This window comes from Oncorhynchus gorbuscha, linkage group LG03, assembly GCF_021184085.1.
Source record: "Oncorhynchus gorbuscha isolate QuinsamMale2020 ecotype Even-year linkage group LG03, OgorEven_v1.0, whole genome shotgun sequence".
Classification (NCBI taxonomy): domain Eukaryota; kingdom Metazoa; phylum Chordata; class Actinopteri; order Salmoniformes; family Salmonidae; genus Oncorhynchus; species Oncorhynchus gorbuscha.
Genome location: NC_060175.1, coordinates 81,384,748 through 81,408,530, shown reverse-complemented (window position 1 = coordinate 81,408,530; position 23,783 = coordinate 81,384,748). Strand labels below are relative to the sequence as shown.

Here is a 23,783-nt window from a genome sequence, read left to right as displayed (position 1 = left end):
AGTGGGAGGCCCCGGGGGCACAACTGAGCAAGAGGGCAAGTACATTAGAGTATCTAGTTTGAGAAACAGACATCTCACAAGTCCTCAACTGGCAGCTTCATTAAATAGTACCTGCAAAACACCAGTCTCAATGTCAACAGTGAACAGGCGACTCCGGGATGCTGGCCTTCTAGGCAGAGTTGCAAAGAAAAAGCCATATCTCAGACTGGTCAATAGAAAGAAAAGATTAAGATGGGCGAAAGAACACAGACACTGGACAGAGGAACTCAGCCTAGAAGGCCAGCATCCCGGAGTCGCCTCTTCACTGTTCTAAGTGACCCCAAACTTTTGTATGGTAGTGTATATCTTAACACATTAGCTACAGCGTTGTTTCCTGTTATTTCTGTTTTGGCACTTGTCTTTGACTGAATTCAATTTCATAACGGTTGTCTCCTAGCTCAGTATCTGTTTGGTCAAGCTGCTTGTCCTATTTCGTTTTCCATCAAGGTCAAACAATGCAGTCACAGCTGGTCAGCAGAGAGGACACTATGTATCTTTATATTTTTATTGGGAGCCGAGCGAGACGCAATCTTCTATTCCACAAGGAGCCAGTCTTTTTTTAGAGGATCAAAAGAACACATCACTTCCACACTACAGAATATAACATGAAAAGAGTAAGAAGCAGGCTGGTGTTGACTGAGGTCGGAAGGCAAGGCACTTTATCTGGCTCCGGAAGGGCGGGAGGCTGGGATGAGTCACGGTGGATGTTTCATAGAGGTTCTCCAGGAAATCCGTTTGACGCCGCTCCTCTTCGGCCCAGTAGGAGGGATGTCGTTGGGTAATCAGTGGAAGGCCGCATGGGCTCTACTACTTCTGCTTCATGGCACCCTTCCTGCTTTTCTCTCTTTCTGTCTTTCTCTATTTCTCTCTCTTTCTCTCTCCTTTCTCTCGATCTCACTCTAGCTTGTTCTCACCCCCTCTTCCCTTTCTTGTTGTGTGTGGGGCTTTGATCTTTAAAGGTCCTTGAGAATGAGGAGCCAGCAGTAGCCAGGCAGCAGCACCCTGGGATTCTCTCTGGGCCTGCTTGGATCCCTTCCCATCATCCTCTCTCCATCTGATGGACAGCTCCAGTCATGACAAGCTCAGGCAGCACCTCGCCTCTCATGCCTCCCCTCTACAACCCTGACATATTGAGGGCTTTGCTTGCCTGATACCCCCCCCCCCCCTTTCATTGTCAAAGAGAAAGGAAACTAGAGCGGGAGCTCTCACTGACCTTGTTTGTTAAGTTGGTACATCATTACAATACAGGCATTTTCATGCATTTATCTGATCCTTTCATATCCTCAAGAGTAATCATTTTTCACAAACTCAAAGAGGCAGTTAAGCTGATGGCGGCACTTCCCTCCTCTTTGGTGAGACCTCTCTCCCTCTCTCCCTCTCTTATGGAAGGAGCTCTGCCCGACCTGTCCAATCTTAGCACTCACACTGTAAGTGTTAAGCATTTATGAGATTTAAGACTCTCTGCATGTCCAGCTGACTGGGCTGTCATCTCTCCCTGAGTTAAACCCAGGTACTCCGTCAAACACCAAGGCCCTCGTCCATTGAGCTAACAAGGTGTTTTCCTCACCATCCCTTTCTTCTTCTTTTTTTTCCCATTTGAATGGAATTGGTGGGGAGCTTACTTTCTCACCTTTTAGCAAAGACCTAGTTACACTAGAATTTACAATGTAGAATTGTATTCCCGTGTGAATACAAAGAGTAGTAAGAATATGGTGCTGAAAGAACTAACTAGAGTATTTTCATCCCAATCAAAACTTGTACTTCACGGTTACTGACAAAACTAGGGAGATAATCTACGCTTTAACCTTGGTGGAACAAGGGATGGGAGTTTGAAATAATTTCACTATTCAAATAGTATCATGAATTTTTGTCGGATAGCCAGATTTTTGAATATGTGTTTAAAAAAATATATTTTTACGTTTAGCTAGCTAGGCTAATGGAGGCCACATTTAGCATTTTCTCCACAACTCCATTCAGATAAAACAACAGCCTACTCCTCATTTCGCTAACTTTTAATTCCGTAATTTGATTCCATCTTGCATTGCATAATAACAATAATAATAATATATGCCATTTAGCAGACACTTTTATCCAAAGCGACTTACAGTCATGTGTGCATACATTCTACGTATGGGTGGTCCCGGGGATTGAACCCATTACCCTGGCGTTACAAGCGCCATGCTCTACCAACTGAGCTACAGAAGGACATAAGTGAACTCTCACTACACTTGCTACACATTAAGCAACTTTGCGGCTGTGATTGGCCAACATAAACACCAAGCTACACCCATGAAGGCTACTGGACGGCTACCAGTCTTTATTATGGGCCGTACCTCATACATTTTTTTTGTAAAGTGTTTTCTTTTATTAAATTAATATTTTTAAATGTCATGGTATACTGTTGTATGTTACAATGTCAGATGGATATATATATATTTTTAAAGCCTTTTCAGTGTTGAAATAGGCCTATCATTTTTTTGGGGTGGGCAAAAATAAATACTCTTAACATGTATTAAAATGCTAAAGTTTGTTCGGATATTCTAATAACCTTGCACATCCCTAGGTGGAACCTCACAAGGCCTTTTACATGATATAGAAAAGTCTTTCTGAAATATCAACGATTATCCCCTTTTAGTTGTGCATTGTCTTCATCCTGTCAGAGCTGCTCATTTAGGCATTGTCCTCCACTGTATCCCACAGCTCACCGGATCCCAGACCCGCACGGTTCAGACGTCCTCTTGGAGGGATGTCCTTCAGCCTTCTTTGTTCATCTGGGCCACTTGTGAAGCCCTTTTTCTCAGAAATGTTTACACATCAATGGAACTGCTGGGATTTGAGAAACAGGCTGACAAGGCCATAATGATCCATCTCGCAGGTCCCAGATCAGGGACTGGACATGTTCTGAAAGCCATTTCAGCACCAAAATAGAACAGCATAGTTATAGAGCTAAGTAATCTCTCTGTTAGGTAACTGTATAAACAATCATATGATTCTTAATTATGTTGATAGAATATTAACTCAATCTAAACTGTGCATATCTCTTCTAAACAGTTTGTAATGCTCACAAGTGATAAGCTTTGTCAGGAGGCTGTCTCAGTAAGTTGTTGAGATTGGTTGACAAGGCAATAGACTTCAGTCTCCATGATAAAGATTGAATGGTATAATATGGTTCCTCTTGAACCGTTGAATTGCTCTTTATATATGTGATCAACTATGTTTTGTTTTATTAGGAAAGTAAGATGAAAACAACATGTTTTGTTGTAGAAAAGAGACTATTCTATACTGAGATTAATGCTAGGCCGAGTTACAGAAGGGGGATCTGTCTCTGCCTCTTAATCACTTCAAACAGTGATTTAGCTGTTATTATCCGAACACCTTGTGTCTTCTGGGGCGGTGAAGATAGTATAATGATAATGTTTACCAGGCACGCTTCTTTACCTGGATGGGGTTCAATGTATTGAACATTTCCTGCACCTGATCCTAGGTCAGTAGGCTTCTACAATCCCTTCTATTCCAGTGCTTGCAAAGCCTGGGCCTCAAACCTATTGAATGTATAGATAACCAATATGTCTGACAAATAGCCTAGTATTGATTAGTAAGTGCTCAGCTGTGGCTTTCAGAGCTCATACATTTGTTTGTGCTGGGGAACATCTAGGCCTACTGTATCTCCACTTGCAAACACGGGTGGATTTTTAGACATAATTGGGTTTCTCTCTAAATTCTCAAGTTTCTCAAAATGTGAACCCTCAACCCTGGAGATCGCCTCCAGCACATGCTCTCTAGCAAGAGCCCAAAAAGTTTAGGTGTCGACAACGGTGCGCTTCAACACTTCTTTATAGCGTCCCGTCCTCTTCCCTCCCTTGTTCCTCCTGTCTTCTACCCTGGCCTGTCCTTTAGCAGAACCTTGAGGAGCCATTGAAATTCCAGGCTGCCCGCCTTGGAAATCTCTGTTGATGAGGCAACGCAGCAGAGCCGCTCAGCCACCATAACTCTGCTAGTCTGCTGTTCTGTTCTCTCAGCGCTGGACATTTTTCAAAGTCATGTTTATATAATTAGCAAGGAGTCAAAGTGCTTTGACGATTTCCTTATAATGGAAATGCTTAGCAGTCTCATCTGGACTGAAGGAGAGGCTTGACTGCTTCACTGAGACCTGTTCTCAGTCTCAGCTCAGGGAGGGACACACACTCGCTCACTCTCTCGCTCAGTAGGAAATGTTGTTAGTGTTTTCCCCAGTTTCTATGTTGTCATTCTTCAGGGGTTACTTTACCATCTAACTAATGATCTGTGACAACCTGGTACACAGTTTGAATAAATCCCAGTCATGAACCAGCCGGAACACAGAAGTGTTTATGTGAGAGTGTTTGCCGTTGACTCTCTTAAAGATAGAGGACAAAAACTGTTTTTGGAGGAGCAGGGAGTGAGAGACGATGGGGGCTGCTAGGATGAGTAAAAAAACATTCTCATCGTCTGAACACATTTTACCATGACAAGAATCGCACACTTTGTTATTGGAAGACGATTATATTTGCTATTTAACTGTGAAAAGATGAATGCACATGCTTTTGTTTCATTGCCAAGATTTTTACTCTTGTTAAGTGTCACATCCCTGAAAGTCTTTAATTGCAAATCAGATCTTGTTTTAAGTCTCTTCTTCCCTCCTTTGTTGCTAGCTGGAGAGATGATTGTGTCTCACTACAAAGGCCGACAGACACAAATCTTCATTAGATGTGGGTTGATAAACCATTAATCCATTCGTGCACTGTTTTATTTCCATGTATTCTTGTCCACCCACACAGTAAGCCAAATAAAGAGAGAAAACTCCCTCTTGCGTATTTGTGGACAACAAGCTCAATCCAATGCTGTTCAACTATAGCTGGAGAGATGATTGTGTCTCACTACTTCTTTATGAACCTCAATGGTCCTCTCTGCCCACTGTCCAGTCAATCCCAATCTCCCATGACCTTTAAAACAATGGTATATTGAGTTCCAAATGATGTATTGTAGGTACATGTGAATTGATTGAGGCAAAAAGTGATATCTTTCAATGAGAGTAACCCAGTATGTCATTGTGGGTTTAGCGATGTCTCTATTGCCATTCTTGTAGTGTATGGGTCAGGTCAGTATTATATTAGCACAGCTATCACATTTTCCTCCGGTCCCTATGAATAATGTACAAGTCGGACAGTTTTCCCTCAAATAAATACAGGCTATTATCCAAGTTCTATTTTCATGGTAAGAGGCCAGCACCAGTCCCAACCTCAACCTCAGCATTTCTTTTAGCGAATTTCATTAACCTTATTGCATATGTATTTCTCGACTGGTCGTAGAGAGTTGTTACCACGACGGACCGAGGCCTTAGACGAGCACAACCTCTCATGGTGACCTTGTTGGAGGCAATCAATGGCCTTAATCTCCCCCATGCATAATAAATCCCTGTCCACAGGTCCCTGTAACTCCACCATTTATCAGTTTGTCTCCCCGGCTAAATTATTTAGTTTTTTGAGCCCAGGCTGTACTTACTCAGTCTCTGTCTTTGTCTTGTTTTAGCCCAATAGGCAGTGATATTTATTCCAGCCCAAGTTTCTTAGTTGACTCAAGTTAGATGTATGTGTAACTATCTTCTGTAGCCTAGACCCAGGCCTACTGCTAGCTAGAGTAACAGGATGCCACCTCTCCACTAATGACAGATAGGCCACAGAGGAGACAGATTTTTACTTGCCTATATAGTTCTGTATTCATGTATTTTATTAATCTCTCGCTTGTTCTGTAGTCTCCTATGGCCACTGTGCCTCCAGTTATAACCTCTTGAGTCAACACTGGAGCTCAACGCAGCAGTGTCGGCACGGAGAATAAAACTGTTTTCATTTATAAGAACAAACTATGGATTTTGCTTAGAGTCTCAATGGCGAACGTTGGCAGCTGAAGGCTCTTTTTTGGTTTTAAAATCAGAGTAATTAAATTTTTATAAAAACAATGTATTGTTTTTAATGCTTCCTTTTTGAGTGTGGTTAGTTGTTAGATTTATTTTGAGGGCATAAGTAATACTAATAATGAATCATTAGTCCTACAGGCATTTTTACAGCATGCCTTTCTCAGATGAATTCATGAAATATTATTAGACATCATGCTGTAGATTAGACAATGGAAAAGATAATAACCAGTGATACATCAAAGTTTGAAACTCGAAGTTTAGAATCAGAAGTTAACTAAAACTATGTTGATACAGGCTTTGCATGTTGAAAGATTCTCTCATTTTCGTTGTTTTGTTTTCTCTCTTTGTGTTTGTGTTATTGTTTGTTTTGGGTCTTTTCTCCAGAACTGTATTCGCACAGCATCGGTTCCTCTGCTTCCTGGAATATTTGCGCTGTGTATTAATGGGAGATTGATGTTGCCGATGACTCCAGTAGAACAACACCAGATTAGTGCACTGGGATTGAATACCAAACGAGAGGGGAGGCAGGGTGTGCCAAGTCTCGGCTAGGCTGAACCAACCTTGATCCAAAATCTACCCTTAACCAAACCATGTTCCCTCCCTCCAGTCCTGGGTATGAAAGAGGGGATTGTTCTGATATGCTGATCAAAGCTGTGCCTGCATATCTCGACACCCTAAAGAAACACCTGGAATCTTAATGAAAGACTTCAGTAGGAGTCAAATGTGCATTGTGATGCATAATGTATTTGTAAATAATGTTTATGTAAACACCTGCTCGGGGTGTTATTCTCATTTATTCATTTGATTTATTTATCTCCCCTTGCTGGCTTGTGTGACTGATTTGTTGATTGTAATGGTTTGGCTGAAGAAGGGACATAAACCCTGCTAGCTACAGGGGGTAGCCTATACTTTGGTGATGAATAGGAATTGAAACATGTCAGTGTGGATCAGCCAGATTTACAGATCAGATTTTTTTTGTCCTAATATGTTAATTTGTTTGTCGTTACCAAGACACATCACATGGTCTAAGTATATCATGACAATGATTGCACAATGTGGGCTTAATGGTGGCTCAATGAAGAAAATGTCACATCTGTTTTTCCTACAGATGTAGGATCTTAATTTGAGCCAGTTTGCTACAGCAGGAAAATAATTCTACAGCAACGGAACATGTAATTTTTTGGGGGCATTATAATTAATGGACATTTTTTGTAGGGTTTGATAAAACATACATTTAAAATGTTTAGGAAAATTGTTCCTTCCTGGTGTAGGCTAATGTGTAGGCTAATGTGTAGGCTAATGATACATAGGATGGCAGGCCCATGGAGATGAGATATATTAGGATCTCCATTAGCCAACGCCAAGGGCAACGGCTATATTTAAAACGTTAACATTGGCATTACAGACTTATATACAGTACCTAGTCATTTATTTATTTTAATTTTATGCATTGTAGAATAATAGTGAAGACATAACAACTATGAAATAACACATATGGAATCATGTAGTAACCAAATAAGTGTTAAACAAATCTAAATATATTTTATATTTGAGATTCTTCAAAGTAGCCACCCTTTGTCTTGATGACAGCTTTGCACACTCTTGGCATTCTCTCAACCAGCTTCATGAGGCAGTCACCTGGAATGCATTTCAGTTAATTAACAGGTGTGCCTTGTTAAAACTACATTTGTGGAATTTATTTCCTTCTTAATGCATTTGAGCCAATCAGTTGTGTTGTGACAAGATAGGGGTGGTATACAGAAGATTGCCCTAGTTTGTAAAAGACCAAGTCCATATTATTGCAAGAACAGCTCAAATAAGCAAAACGACAGTCCATCATTACTTTAAGACATGAAGGTCAATCAATCTGAAAATGTCAAGAACGTGCAGTTGCAAAAACCGTCAAGCACTACGAAGAAGCTGGCTCTCATGAGGACCGCCACAGGAAAGGAAGATCCAGAGTTACCTCTGATGCAGAGAATATCTTCCTTAGAGTTACCAGCCTAAGAAATTGTAGCCCAAATTAATGCTTCAAGGAGTTTAAATAACAGACACATCTCAACATCAACTGTTCAGAGGAGAATGCGTGAATCAGGCCTTCATGGTCGATTTGCTGCAAAGAAACCACTTCTAAAGGACACCAATAAGTAGAAGAGACTTGCTTGGGCCAAGAAACATGAGCAATGGACATTAGACCAGTGGAAATCTGTCCTTTGGTGGTGTCACTGTCAGTGATTTATTTAGAATTCAAGGCACACTTAACCAGCATGGCTACCACACTATTCTGCAGTGATACGCCATCCCATCTGGTTCCAAATCAAATCAAATGTTATTTGCCACAGACACATGTTTAGCAGATGTTATTGCTTATGTTCCTAGCTCCAACAGTGCAGTAATATCAAACAATTCACAACAATACACACAATACACACAACCTAAAAGTAAAATCATGGAATTAAGGAATATATAAATATTAGGATGAGCAATATCGGAGTGTCATAGACTAAATACAGTAGAATAGAATACAGAATTTTTTACAGCCGCTCTGATATCCACTTGCACTTAGAAGGATTATCATTTGTTTTTCAATGACCCAACACACCTCCAGGCTGTATAAGGGCTATTTGACCAAGAAGGAGAGTGATGGAGTGCTGCATCAGGTGACCTGGCCTCCACAATCACCCGACCTCAACTCAATTGAGGTAGGCCATAGAGAATGTAGTACTGATGTATTTCTAGGGTAGGCCATAGAGAATGTAGTACTGAGGTATTTCTAGGGTAGGCCATAGAGAATGTAGTACTGATGTATTTCTAGGGTAGGTCGTAGAGAATGTAGTACTGATGTATTTCTAGGGTAGGTCGTAGAGAATGTAGTACTAATTTATTTCTAGGGTAGGCCTTAAAGAATGTAGTACTGATGTATTTCTAGGGTAGGCCATAGAGAATGTAGTACTGATGTATTTCTAGGGTAAGTCGTAGAGAATGTAGTACTGATGTATTTCTAGGGTAGGTCGTAGAGAATGTAGTACTGATGTATTTCAAGGGTAGACCTTAAAGAATGTAGTACTGATGTATTTCTAGGGTAGGTCGTAGAGAATGTAGTACTGATGTATTTCTAGGGTAGGTCGTAGAGAATGTAGTACTAATGTATTTCTAGGGTAGACCTTAAAGAATGTAGTACTGATGTATTTCTAGGGTAGGTCGTAGAGAATGTAGTACTGATGTATTTCTAGGGTAGGTCGTAGAGAATGTAGTACTGATGTATTTCTAGGGTAGGTCATAGAGAATGTAGTACTGATGTATTTCTAGGGTAGGTCGTAGAGAATGTAGTACTGATGTATTTCTAGGGTAAGTCGTAGAGAATGTAGTACTGATGCATTTCTAGGGTAGGTCGTAGAGAATGTAGTACTGAGGTATTTCTAGGGTAGGTCATAGAGAATGTAGTACTGTTGTATTTCTAGGGTAGCCATAGAGAATGTAGTACTGATGTATTGCTAGGGTAGGCCATAGAGAATGTAGTACTGATGTATTTCTAGGGTAGGTCATAGAGAATGTAGTACTGATGTATTTCTAGGGTAGGCCATAGAGAATGTAGTACTGATGTATTGCTAGGGTAGGTCGTAGAGAATGAAGTTCTGATGTATTTCTAGGGAGGTCGTAGAGAATGTAGTACTGATGTATTTCTAGGGTAGGTCGTAGAGAATGTAGTACTGATGTATTTTTAGGGTAGACCTTAAAGAATGTAGTACTGATGTATTTCTAGGGTAGGTCGCAGAGAATGTAGTACTGATGTATTTCTAGGGTAGGTCGTAGAGAATGTAGTACTGATGTATTTCTAGGGTAGGTTGTAGAGAATGTAGTACTGATGTATTTCTAGGGTAGGTTGTAGAGAATGTAGTACTGATGTATTTCTAGGGTAGGTCATAGAGAATGTAGTACTGATGTATTTCTAGGGAAGGTCGTAGAGAATGTAGTACTGATGTATTTCTAGGGTAAGTCGTAGAGAATGTAGTACTGAGGTATTTCTAGGGTAGGTCATAGAGAATGAAGTTCTGATGTATTTCTAGGGAGGTCGTAGAGAATGTAGTACTGATGTATTTCTAGGGTAGGTCATAGAGAATGTAGTACTGATGTATTTCTAGGGTAGGCCATAGAGAATGTAGTACTGATGTATTGCTAGGGTAGGTCGTAGAGAATGAAGTTCTGATGTATTTCTAGGGAGGTCGTAGAGAATGTAGTACTGATGTATTGCTAGGGTAGTTCGTAGAGAATGTAGTGCTGATGTATTTCTAGGGTAGGCCATAGAGAATGTAGTACTGATGTATTGCTAGGATAGTTCGTAGAGAATGTACTACTGATGTATTTCTAGGGTAGGCCATAGAGAATGTAGTACTGATGTATTTCTAGGATAGTTCGTAGAGAATGTAGTACTGATGTATTTCTAGGGTAGGTCGTAGAGAATGTAGTACTGATGTATTTCTAGGGTAGGCCATAGAGAATGTAGTACTGATGTATTTCTAGGGTAGGTCATAGAGAATGTAGTACTGATGTATTTCTAGGGTAGGTCATAGAGAATGTAGTACTGATGTATTTCTAGGGTAGGTCATAGAGAATGTAGTACTGATGTATTTCTAGGGTAGGCCATAGAGAATGTAGTACTGATGTATTTCTAGAGTAGGTCATAGAGAATGTAGTACTGATGTATTGCTAGGCCATTTCTAGGGTAGGCCATAGAGAATGTAGTACTGATGTATTTCTAGGGTAGGTCATAGAGAATGTAGTACTGATGTATTGCTAGGCCATTTCTAGGGTAGGCCATAGAGAATGTAGTACTGATGTATTTCTAGGGTAGTTCGTAGAGAATGTAGTGCTGATGTATTTCTAGGGTAGGCCATAGAGAATGTAGTACTGATGTATTGCTAGGATAGTTCGTAGAGAATGTAGTACTGATGTATTTCTAGGGTAGGCCATAGAGAATGTAGTACTGATGTATTTCTAGGATAGTTCGTAGAGAATGTAGTACTGATGTATTTCTAGGGTAGGTCGTAGAGAATGTAGTACTGATGTATTTCTAGGGTAGGCCATAGAGAATGTAGTACTGATGTATTTCTAGGGTAGGCCATAGAGAATGTAGTACTGATGTATTTCTAGGGTAGGTCATAGAGAATGTAGTACTGATGTATTTCTAGGGTAGGTCATAGAGAATGTAGTACTGATGTATTTCTAGGGTAGGTCATAGAGAATGTAGTACTGATGTATTTCTAGGGTAGGCCATAGAGAATGTAGTACTGATGTATTTCTAGAGTAGGTCATAGAGAATGTAGTACTGATGTATTGCTAGGCCATTTCTAGGGTAGGCCATAGAGAATGTAGTACTGATGTATTTCTAGGGTAGGTCATAGAGAATGTAGTACTGATGTATTGCTAGGCCATTTCTAGGGTAGGCCATAGAGAATGTAGTACTGATGTATTTCTAGGGTAGGTCGTAGAGAATGTAGTACTGATGTATTTCTAGGGTAGGTCGTAGAGAATGTAGTACTGATGTATTGCTAGGCCATTTCTAGGGTAGGCCATGGAGAATGTAGTACTGATGTATTGCTAGGCCATTTCTAGGGTAGGCCATGGAGAATGTAGTACTGATGTATTGCTAGGCCATTTCTAGGGTAGGCCATAGAGAATGTAGTACTGATGTATTGCTAGGCCATTTCTAGGGTAGGCCATGGAGAATGTAGTACTGATGTATTGCTAGGCCATTTCTAGGGTAGGCCATGGAGAATGTAGTACTGATGTATTGCTAGGCCATTTCTAGGGTAGGCCATTGAGAATGTAGTACTGATGTATTGCTAGGCCATTTCTAGGGTAGGCCATGGAGAATGTAGTACTGATGTATTGCTAGGCCATTTCTAGGGTAGGCCATGGAGAATGTAGTACTGATGTATTGCTAGGCCATTTCTAGGGTAGGCCATGGAGAATGTAGTACTGATGTATTGCTAGGCCATTTCTAGGGTAGGCCATGGAGAATGTAGTACTGATTTATTGCTAGGCCATTTCTAGGGTAGGCCATGGAGAATGTAGTACTGATGTATTGCTAGGCCATTTCTAGGGTAGGCCATGGAGAATGTAGTACTGATGTATTGCTAGGCCATTTCTAGGGTAGGCCATGGAGAATGTAGTACTGATGTATTTCTAGGGTAGGTCATAGAGAATGTAGTACTGATGTATTTCTAGGGTAGGCCATAGAGAATGTAGTACTGATGTATTTCTAGAGTAGGTCATAGAGAATGTAGTACTGATGTATTGCTAGGCCATTTCTAGGGTAGGCCATAGAGAATGTAGTACTGATGTATTTCTAGGGTAGGTCATAGAGAATGTAGTACTGATGTATTGCTAGGCCATTTCTAGGGTAGGCCATAGAGAATGTAGTACTGATGTATTTCTAGGGTAGTTCGTAGAGAATGTAGTGCTGATGTATTTCTAGGGTAGGCCATAGAGAATGTAGTACTGATGTATTGCTAGGATAGTTCGTAGAGAATGTAGTACTGATGTATTTCTAGGGTAGGCCATAGAGAATGTAGTACTGATGTATTTCTAGGATAGTTCGTAGAGAATGTAGTACTGATGTATTTCTAGGGTAGGTCGTAGAGAATGTAGTACTGATGTATTTCTAGGGTAGGCCATAGAGAATGTAGTACTGATGTATTTCTAGGGTAGGCCATAGAGAATGTAGTACTGATGTATTTCTAGGGTAGGTCATAGAGAATGTAGTACTGATGTATTTCTAGGGTAGGTCATAGAGAATGTAGTACTGATGTATTTCTAGGGTAGGTCATAGAGAATGTAGTACTGATGTATTTCTAGGGTAGGCCATAGAGAATGTAGTACTGATGTATTTCTAGAGTAGGTCATAGAGAATGTAGTACTGATGTATTGCTAGGCCATTTCTAGGGTAGGCCATAGAGAATGTAGTACTGATGTATTTCTAGGGTAGGTCATAGAGAATGTAGTACTGATGTATTGCTAGGCCATTTCTAGGGTAGGCCATAGAGAATGTAGTACTGATGTATTTCTAGGGTAGGTCGTAGAGAATGTAGTACTGATGTATTTCTAGGGTAGGTCGTAGAGAATGTAGTACTGATGTATTGCTAGGCCATTTCTAGGGTAGGCCATGGAGAATGTAGTACTGATGTATTGCTAGGCCATTTCTAGGGTAGGCCATGGAGAATGTAGTACTGATGTATTGCTAGGCCATTTCTAGGGTAGGCCATAGAGAATGTAGTACTGATGTATTGCTAGGCCATTTCTAGGGTAGGCCATGGAGAATGTAGTACTGATGTATTGCTAGGCCATTTCTAGGGTAGGCCATGGAGAATGTAGTACTGATGTATTGCTAGGCCATTTCTAGGGTAGGCCATTGAGAATGTAGTACTGATGTATTGCTAGGCCATTTCTAGGGTAGGCCATGGAGAATGTAGTACTGATGTATTGCTAGGCCATTTCTAGGGTAGGCCATGGAGAATGTAGTACTGATGTATTGCTAGGCCATTTCTAGGGTAGGCCATGGAGAATGTAGTACTGATGTATTGCTAGGCCATTTCTAGGGTAGGCCATGGAGAATGTAGTACTGATGTATTGCTAGGCCATTTCTAGGGTAGGCCATTGAGAATGTAGTACTGATGTATTGCTAGGCCATTTCTAGGGTAGGCCATGGAGAATGTAGTACTGATTTATTGCTAGGCCATTTCTAGGGTAGGCCATGGAGAATGTAGTACTGATGTATTGCTAGGGTAGGTCGTAGAGAATGAAGTTCTGATGTATTTCTAGGGAGGTCGTAGAGAATGTAGTACTGATGTATTTCTAGGGTAGGTCATAGAGAATGTAGTACTGATGTATTTCTAGGGTAGGCCATAGAGAATGTAGTACTGATGTATTGCTAGGGTAGGTCGTAGAGAATGAAGTTCTGATGTATTTCTAGGGAGGTCGTAGAGAATGTAGTACTGATGTATTGCTAGGGTAGTTCGTAGAGAATGTAGTGCTGATGTATTTCTAGGGTAGGCCATAGAGAATGTAGTACTGATGTATTGCTAGGATAGTTCGTAGAGAATGTACTACTGATGTATTTCTAGGGTAGGTCGTAGAGAATGTAGTACTGATGTATTTCTAGGATAGTTCGTAGAGAATGTAGTACTGATGTATTTCTAAGGTAGGTCGTAGAGAATGTAGTACTGATGTATTTCTAGGGTAGGCCATAGAGAATGTAGTACTGATGTATTTCTAGGGTAGGCCATAGAGAATGTAGTACTGATGTATTTCTAGGGTAGGTCATAGAGAATGTAGTACTGATGTATTTCTAGGGTAGGTCATAGAGAATGTAGTACTGATGTATTTCTAAGGTAGGTCATAGAGAATGTAGTACTGATGTATTTCTAGGGTAGGCCATAGAGAATGTAGTACTGATGTATTTCTAGAGTAGGTCATAGAGAATGTAGTACTGATGTATTGCTAGGCCATTTCTAGGGTAGGCCATAGAGAATGTAGTACTGATGTATTTCTAGGGTAGGTCATAGAGAATGTAGTACTGATGTATTGCTAGGCCATTTCTAGGGTAGGCCTTAAAGAATGTAGTACTGATGTATTTCTAGGGTAGGCCATAGAGAATGTAGTACTGATGTATTTCTAGGGTAAGTCGTAGAGAATGTAGTACTGATGTATTTCTAGGGTAGGTCGTAGAGAATGTAGTACTGATGTATTTCAAGGGTAGACCTTAAAGAATGTAGTACTGATGTATTTCTAGGGTAGGTCGTAGAGAATGTAGTACTGATGTATTTCTAGGGTAGGTCGTAGAGAATGTAGTACTAATGTATTTCTAGGGTAGACCTTAAAGAATGTAGTACTGATGTATTTCTAGGGTAGGTCGTAGAGAATGTAGTACTGATGTATTTCTAGGGTAGGTCGTAGAGAATGTAGTACTGATGTATTTCTAGGGTAGGTCATAGAGAATGTAGTACTGATGTATTTCTAGGGTAGGTCGTAGAGAATGTAGTACTGATGTATTTCTAGGGTAAGTCGTAGAGAATGTAGTACTGATGCATTTCTAGGGTAGGTCGTAGAGAATGTAGTACTGAGGTATTTCTAGGGTAGGTCATAGAGAATGTAGTACTGTTGTATTTCTAGGGTAGCCATAGAGAATGTAGTACTGATGTATTGCTAGGGTAGGCCATAGAGAATGTAGTACTGATGTATTTCTAGGGTAGGTCATAGAGAATGTAGTACTGATGTATTTCTAGGGTAGGCCATAGAGAATGTAGTACTGATGTATTGCTAGGGTAGGTCGTAGAGAATGAAGTTCTGATGTATTTCTAGGGAGGTCGTAGAGAATGTAGTACTGATGTATTTCTAGGGTAGGTCGTAGAGAATGTAGTACTGATGTATTTTTAGGGTAGACCTTAAAGAATGTAGTACTGATGTATTTCTAGGGTAGGTCGCAGAGAATGTAGTACTGATGTATTTCTAGGGTAGGTCGTAGAGAATGTAGTACTGATGTATTTCTAGGGTAGGTTGTAGAGAATGTAGTACTGATGTATTTCTAGGGTAGGTTGTAGAGAATGTAGTACTGATGTATTTCTAGGGTAGGTCATAGAGAATGTAGTACTGATGTATTTCTAGGGAAGGTCGTAGAGAATGTAGTACTGATGTATTTCTAGGGTAAGTCGTAGAGAATGTAGTACTGAGGTATTTCTAGGGTAGGTCATAGAGAATGAAGTTCTGATGTATTGCTAGGCCATTTCTAGGGTAGGCCATTGAGAATGTAGTACTGATGTATTGCTAGGCCATTTCTAGGGTAGGCCATGGAGAATGTAGTACTGATGTATTGCTAGGCCATTTCTAGGGTAGGCCATGGAGAATGTAGTACTGATGTATTGCTAGGCCATTTCTAGGGTAGGCCATGGAGAATGTAGTACTGATGTATTGCTAGGCCATTTCTAGGGTAGGCCATGGAGAATGTAGTACTGATGTATTGCTAGGCCATTTCTAGGGTAGGCCATTGAGAATGTAGTACTGATGTATTGCTAGGCCATTTCTAGGGTAGGCCATGGAGAATGTAGTACTGATTTATTGCTAGGCCATTTCTAGGGTAGGCCATGGAGAATGTAGTACTGATGTATTGCTAGGGTAGGTCGTAGAGAATGAAGTTCTGATGTATTTCTAGGGAGGTCGTAGAGAATGTAGTACTGATGTATTTCTAGGGTAGGTCATAGAGAATGTAGTACTGATGTATTTCTAGGGTAGGCCATAGAGAATGTAGTACTGATGTATTGCTAGGGTAGGTCGTAGAGAATGAAGTTCTGATGTATTTCTAGGGAGGTCGTAGAGAATGTAGTACTGATGTATTGCTAGGGTAGTTCGTAGAGAATGTAGTGCTGATGTATTTCTAGGGTAGGCCATAGAGAATGTAGTACTGATGTATTGCTAGGATAGTTCGTAGAGAATGTACTACTGATGTATTTCTAGGGTAGGTCGTAGAGAATGTAGTACTGATGTATTTCTAGGATAGTTCGTAGAGAATGTAGTACTGATGTATTTCTAAGGTAGGTCGTAGAGAATGTAGTACTGATGTATTTCTAGGGTAGGCCATAGAGAATGTAGTACTGATGTATTTCTAGGGTAGGCCATAGAGAATGTAGTACTGATGTATTTCTAGGGTAGGTCATAGAGAATGTAGTACTGATGTATTTCTAGGGTAGGTCATAGAGAATGTAGTACTGATGTATTTCTAAGGTAGGTCATAGAGAATGTAGTACTGATGTATTTCTAGGGTAGGCCATAGAGAATGTAGTACTGATGTATTTCTAGAGTAGGTCATAGAGAATGTAGTACTGATGTATTGCTAGGCCATTTCTAGGGTAGGCCATAGAGAATGTAGTACTGATGTATTTCTAGGGTAGGTCATAGAGAATGTAGTACTGATGTATTGCTAGGCCATTTCTAGGGTAGGCCTTAAAGAATGTAGTACTGATGTATTTCTAGGGTAGGCCATAGAGAATGTAGTACTGATGTATTTCTAGGGTAAGTCGTAGAGAATGTAGTACTGATGTATTTCTAGGGTAGGTCGTAGAGAATGTAGTACTGATGTATTTCAAGGGTAGACCTTAAAGAATGTAGTACTGATGTATTTCTAGGGTAGGTCGTAGAGAATGTAGTACTGATGTATTTCTAGGGTAGGTCGTAGAGAATGTAGTACTAATGTATTTCTAGGGTAGACCTTAAAGAATGTAGTACTGATGTATTTCTAGGGTAGGTCGTAGAGAATGTAGTACTGATGTATTTCTAGGGTAGGTCGTAGAGAATGTAGTACTGATGTATTTCTAGGGTAGGTCATAGAGAATGTAGTACTGATGTATTTCTAGGGTAGGTCGTAGAGAATGTAGTACTGATGTATTTCTAGGGTAAGTCGTAGAGAATGTAGTACTGATGCATTTCTAGGGTAGGTCGTAGAGAATGTAGTACTGAGGTATTTCTAGGGTAGGTCATAGAGAATGTAGTACTGTTGTATTTCTAGGGTAGCCATAGAGAATGTAGTACTGATGTATTGCTAGGGTAGGCCATAGAGAATGTAGTACTGATGTATTTCTAGGGTAGGTCATAGAGAATGTAGTACTGATGTATTTCTAGGGTAGGCCATAGAGAATGTAGTACTGATGTATTGCTAGGGTAGGTCGTAGAGAATGAAGTTCTGATGTATTTCTAGGGAGGTCGTAGAGAATGTAGTACTGATGTATTTCTAGGGTAGGTCGTAGAGAATGTAGTACTGATGTATTTTTAGGGTAGACCTTAAAGAATGTAGTACTGATGTATTTCTAGGGTAGGTCGCAGAGAATGTAGTACTGATGTATTTCTAGGGTAGGTCGTAGAGAATGTAGTACTGATGTATTTCTAGGGTAGGTTGTAGAGAATGTAGTACTGATGTATTTCTAGGGTAGGTTGTAGAGAATGTAGTACTGATGTATTTCTAGGGTAGGTCATAGAGAATGTAGTACTGATGTATTTCTAGGGAAGGTCGTAGAGAATGTAGTACTGATGTATTTCTAGGGTAAGTCGTAGAGAATGTAGTACTGAGGTATTTCTAGGGTAGGTCATAGAGAATGAAGTTCTGATGTATTTCTAGGGAGGTCGTAGAGAATGTAGTACTGATGTATTTCTAGGGTAGGTCATAGAGAATGTAGTACTGATGTATTTCTAGGGTAGGCCATAGAGAATGTAGTACTGATGTATTGCTAGGGTAGGTCGTAGAGAATGAAGTTCTGATGTATTTCTAGGGAGGTCGTAGAGAATGTAGTACTGATGTATTGCTAGGGTAGTTCGTAGAGAATGTAGTGCTGATGTATTTCTAGGGTAGGCCATAGAGAATGTAGTACTGATGTATTGCTAGGATAGTTCGTAGAGAATGTACTACTGATGTATTTCTAGGGTAGGCCATAGAGAATGTAGTACTGATGTATTTCTAGGATAGTTCGTAGAGAATGTAGTACTGATGTATTTCTAGGGTAGGTCGTAGAGAATGTAGTACTGATGTATTTCTAGGGTAGGCCATAGAGAATGTAGTACTGATGTATTTCTAGGGTAGGCCATAGAGAATGTAGTACTGATGTATTTCTAGGGTAGGTCATAGAGAATGTAGTACTGATGTATTTCTAGGGTAGGTCATAGAGAATGTAGTACTGATGTATTTCTAGGGTAGGTCATAGAGAATGTAGTACTGATGTATTTCTAGGGTAGGCCATAGAGAATGTAGTACTGATGTATTTCTAGAGTAGGTCATAGAGAATGTAGTACTGATGTATTGCTAGGCCATTTCTAGGGTAGGCCATAGAGAATGTAGTACTGATGTATTTCTAGGGTAGGTCATAGAGAATGTAGTACTGATGTATTGCTAGGCCATTTCTAGGGTAGGCCATAGAGAATGTAGTACTGATGTATTTCTAGGGTAGTTCGTAGAGAATGTAGTGCTGATGTATTTCTAGGGTAGGCCATAGAGAATGTAGTACTGATGTATTGCTAGGATAGTTCGTAGAGAATGTAGTACTGATGTATTTCTAGGGTAGGCCATAGAGAATGTAGTACTGATGTATTTCTAGGATAGTTCGTAGAGAATGTAGTACTGATGTATTTCTAGGGTAGGTCGTAGAGAATGTAGTACTGATGTATTTCTAGGGTAGGCCATAGAGAATGTAGTACTGATGTATTTCTAGGGTAGGCCATAGAGAATGTAGTACTGATGTATTTCTAGGGTAGGTCATAGAGAATGTAGTACTGATGTATTTCTAGGGTAGGTCATAGAGAATGTAGTACTGATGTATTTCTAGGGTAGGTCATAGAGAATGTAGTACTGATGTATTTCTAGGGTAGGCCATAGAGAATGTAGTACTGATGTATTTCTAGAGTAGGTCATAGAGAATGTAGTACTGATGTATTGCTAGGCCATTTCTAGGGTAGGCCATAGAGAATGTAGTACTGATGTATTTCTAGGGTAGGTCATAGAGAATGTAGTACTGATGTATTGCTAGGCCATTTCTAGGGTAGGCCATAGAGAATGTAGTACTGATGTATTTCTAGGGTAGGTCGTAGAGAATGTAGTACTGATGTATTTCTAGGGTAGGTCGTAGAGAATGTAGTACTGATGTATTGCTAGGCCATTTCTAGGGTAGGCCATGGAGAATGTAGTACTGATGTATTGCTAGGCCATTTCTAGGGTAGGCCATGGAGAATGTAGTACTGATGTATTGCTAGGCCATTTCTAGGGTAGGCCATAGAGAATGTAGTACTGATGTATTTCTAGGGTAGGTCGTAGAGAATGTAGTACTGATGTATTGCTAGGCCATTTCTAGGGTAGGCCATGGAGAATGTAGTACTGATGTATTGCTAGGCCATTTCTAGGGTAGGCCATGGAGAATGTAGTACTGATGTATTGCTAGGCCATTTCTAGGGTAGGCCATAGAGAATGTAGTACTGATGTATTGCTAGGCCATTTCTAGGGTAGGCCATGGAGAATGTAGTACTGATGTATTGCTAGGCCATTTCTAGGGTAGGCCATGGAGAATGTAGTACTGATGTATTGCTAGGCCATTTCTAGGGTAGGCCATTGAGAATGTAGTACTGATGTATTGCTAGGCCATTTCTAGGGTAGGCCATGGAGAATGTAGTACTGATGTATTGCTAGGCCATTTCTAGGGTAGGCCATGGAGAATGTAGTACTGATGTATTGCTAGGCCATTTCTAGGGTAGGCCATGGAGAATGTAGTACTGATGTATTGCTAGGCCATTTCTAGGGTAGGCCATGGAGAATGTAGTACTGATGTATTGCTAGGCCATTTCTAGGGTAGGCCATAGAGAATGTAGTACTGATGTATTGCTAGGCCATTTCTAGGGTAGGCCATGGAGAATGTAGTACTGATTTATTGCTAGGCCATTTCTAGGGTAGGCCATGGAGAATGTAGTACTGATGTATTGCTAGGGTAGGTCGTAGAGAATGAAGTTCTGATGTATTTCTAGGGAGGTCGTAGAGAATGTAGTACTGATGTATTTCTAGGGTAGGTCATAGAGAATGTAGTACTGATGTATTTCTAGGGTAGGCCATAGAGAATGTAGTACTGATGTATTGCTAGGGTAGGTCGTAGAGAATGAAGTTCTGATGTATTTCTAGGGAGGTCGTAGAGAATGTAGTACTGATGTATTGCTAGGGTAGTTCGTAGAGAATGTAGTGCTGATGTATTTCTAGGGTAGGCCATAGAGAATGTAGTACTGATGTATTGCTAGGATAGTTCGTAGAGAATGTACTACTGATGTATTTCTAGGGTAGGTCGTAGAGAATGTAGTACTGATGTATTTCTAGGATAGTTCGTAGAGAATGTAGTACTGATGTATTTCTAGGGTAGGTCGTAGAGAATGTAGTACTGATGTATTTCTAGGGTAGGCCATAGAGAATGTAGTACTGATGTATTTCTAGGGTAGGCCATAGAGAATGTAGTACTGATGTATTTCTAGGGTAGGTCATAGAGAATGTAGTACTGATGTATTTCTAGGGTAGGTCATAGAGAATGTAGTACTGATGTATTTCTAGGGTAGGTCATAGAGAATGTAGTACTGATGTATTTCTAGGGTAGGCCATAGAGAATGTAGTACTGATGTATTTCTAGAGTAGGTCATAGAGAATGTAGTACTGATGTATTGCTAGGCCATTTCTAGGGTAGGCCATAGAGAATGTAGTACTGATGTATTTCTAGGGTAGGTCATAGAGAATGTAGTACTGATGTATTGCTAGGCCATTTCTAGGGTAGGCCATAGAGAATGTAGTACTGATGTATTTCTAGGGTAGTTCGTAGAGAATGTAGTGCTGATGTATTTCTAGGGTAGGCCATAGAGAATGTAGTACTGATGTATTGCTAGGATAGTTCGTAGAGAATGTAGTACTGATGTATTTCTAGGGTAGGCCATAGAGAATGTAGTACTGATGTATTTCTAGGATAGTTCGTAGAGAATGTAGTACTGATGTATTTCTAGGGTAGGTCGTAGAGAATGTAGTACTGATGTATTTCTAGGGTAGGCCATAGAGAATGTAGTACTGATGTATTTCTAGGGTAGGCCTTTAGTACTGATGTATTTCTAGGGTAGGTCATAGAGAATGTAGTACTGATGTATTTCTAGGGTAGGTCATAGAGAATGTAGTACTGATGTATTTCTAGGGTAGGTCATAGAGAATGTAGTACTGATGTATTTCTAGGGTAGGCCATAGAGAATGTAGTACTGATGTATTTCTAGAGTAGGTCATAGAGAATGTAGTACTGATGTATTGCTAGGCCATTTCTAGGGTAGGCCATAGAGAATGTAGTACTGATGTATTTCTAGGGTAGGTCATAGAGAATGTAGTACTGATGTATTGCTAGGCCATTTCTAGGGTAGGCCATAGAGAATGTAGTACTGATGTATTTCTAGGGTAGGTCGTAGAGAATGTAGTACTGATGTATTTCTAGGGTAGGTCGTAGAGAATGTAGTACTGATGTATTGCTAGGCCATTTCTAGGGTAGGCCATGGAGAATGTAGTACTGATGTATTGCTAGGCCATTTCTAGGGTAGGCCATAGAGAATGTAGTACTGATGTATTGCTAGGCCATTTCTAGGGTAGGCCATGGAGAATGTAGTACTGATGTATTGCTAGGCCATTTCTAGGGTAGGCCATGGAGAATGTAGTACTGATGTATTGCTAGGCCATTTCTAGGGTAGGCCATTGAGAATGTAGTACTGATGTATTGCTAGGCCATTTCTAGGGTAGGCCATGGAGAATGTAGTACTGATGTATTGCTAGGCCATTTCTAGGGTAGGCCATAGAGAATGTAGTACTGATGTATTGCTAGGCCATTTCTAGGGTAGGCCATGGAGAATGTAGTACTGATGTATTGCTAGGCCATTTCTAGGGTAGGCCATGGAGAATGTAGTACTGATGTATTGCTAGGCCATTTCTAGGGTAGGCCATGGAGAATGTAGTACTGATGTATTGCTAGGCCATTTCTAGGGTAGGCCATGGAGAATGTAGTACTGATGTATTGCTAGGGTAGGTCGTAGAGAATGAAGTTCTGATGTATTTCTAGGGAGGTCGTAGAGAATGTAGTACTGATGTATTTCTAGGGTAGGTCATAGAGAATGTAGTACTGATGTATTTCTAGGGTAGGCCATAGAGAATGTAGTACTGATGTATTGCTAGGGTAGGTCGTAGAGAATGAAGTTCTGATGTATTTCTAGGGAGGTCGTAGAGAATGTAGTACTGATGTATTGCTAGGGTAGTTCGTAGAGAATGTAGTGCTGATGTATTTCTAGGGTAGGCCATAGAGAATGTAGTACTGATGTATTGCTAGGATAGTTCGTAGAGAATGTACTACTGATGTATTTCTAGGGTAGGTCGTAGAGAATGTAGTACTGATGTATTTCTAGGATAGTTCGTAGAGAATGTAGTACTGATGTATTTCTAGGGTAGGTCGTAGAGAATGTAGTACTGATGTATTTCTAGGGTAGGCCATAGAGAATGTAGTACTGATGTATTTCTAGGGTAGGCCATAGAGAATGTAGTACTGATGTATTTCTAGGGTAGGTCATAGAGAATGTAGTACTGATGTATTTCTAGGGTAGGTCATAGAGAATGTAGTACTGATGTATTTCTAGGGTAGGTCATAGAGAATGTAGTACTGATGTATTTCTAGGGTAGGCCATAGAGAATGTAGTACTGATGTATTTCTAGAGTAGGTCATAGAGAATGTAGTACTGATGTATTGCTAGGCCATTTCTAGGGTAGGCCATAGAGAATGTAGTACTGATGTATTTCTAGGGTAGGTCATAGAGAATGTAGTACTGATGTATTGCTAGGCCATTTCTAGGGTAGGCCATAGAGAATGTAGTACTGATGTATTTCTAGGGTAGTTCGTAGAGAATGTAGTGCTGATGTATTTCTAGGGTAGGCCATAGAGAATGTAGTACTGATGTATTGCTAGGATAGTTCGTAGAGAATGTAGTACTGATGTATTTCTAGGGTAGGCCATAGAGAATGTAGTACTGATGTATTTCTAGGATAGTTCGTAGAGAATGTAGTACTGATGTATTTCTAGGGTAGGTCGTAGAGAATGTAGTACTGATGTATTTCTAGGGTAGGCCATAGAGAATGTAGTACTGATGTATTTCTAGGGTAGGCCTTAGAGAATGTAGTACTGATGTATTTCTAGGGTAGGTCATAGAGAATGTAGTACTGATGTATTTCTAGGGTAGGTCATAG

The 23,783-nt window shown here is 40.3% G+C and overlaps 1 protein-coding gene across 2 annotated transcripts in view; it reads left to right on the top strand.

The window, feature by feature from the left end:
• The window catches only part of LOC124022249 (calmodulin-binding transcription activator 1), a 101,624-nt gene that overhangs the window by 41,286 nt on the left and 36,555 nt on the right, over positions 1-23,783 (top strand). The window contains exon 4 of one of the 2 annotated variants that reach the window (XM_046337193.1): positions 2,740-4,775. The exons of the other annotated variant lie outside the window; for it this stretch is intronic. Within the exon in view, the coding sequence (XP_046193149.1) occupies positions 2,740-2,967 (228 nt within the window). The 3' untranslated portion in view covers positions 2,968-4,775. Of the gene's footprint in view, positions 1-2,739; positions 4,776-23,783 lie in introns of those variants that run through there. 2 annotated transcript variants of the gene reach the window in all.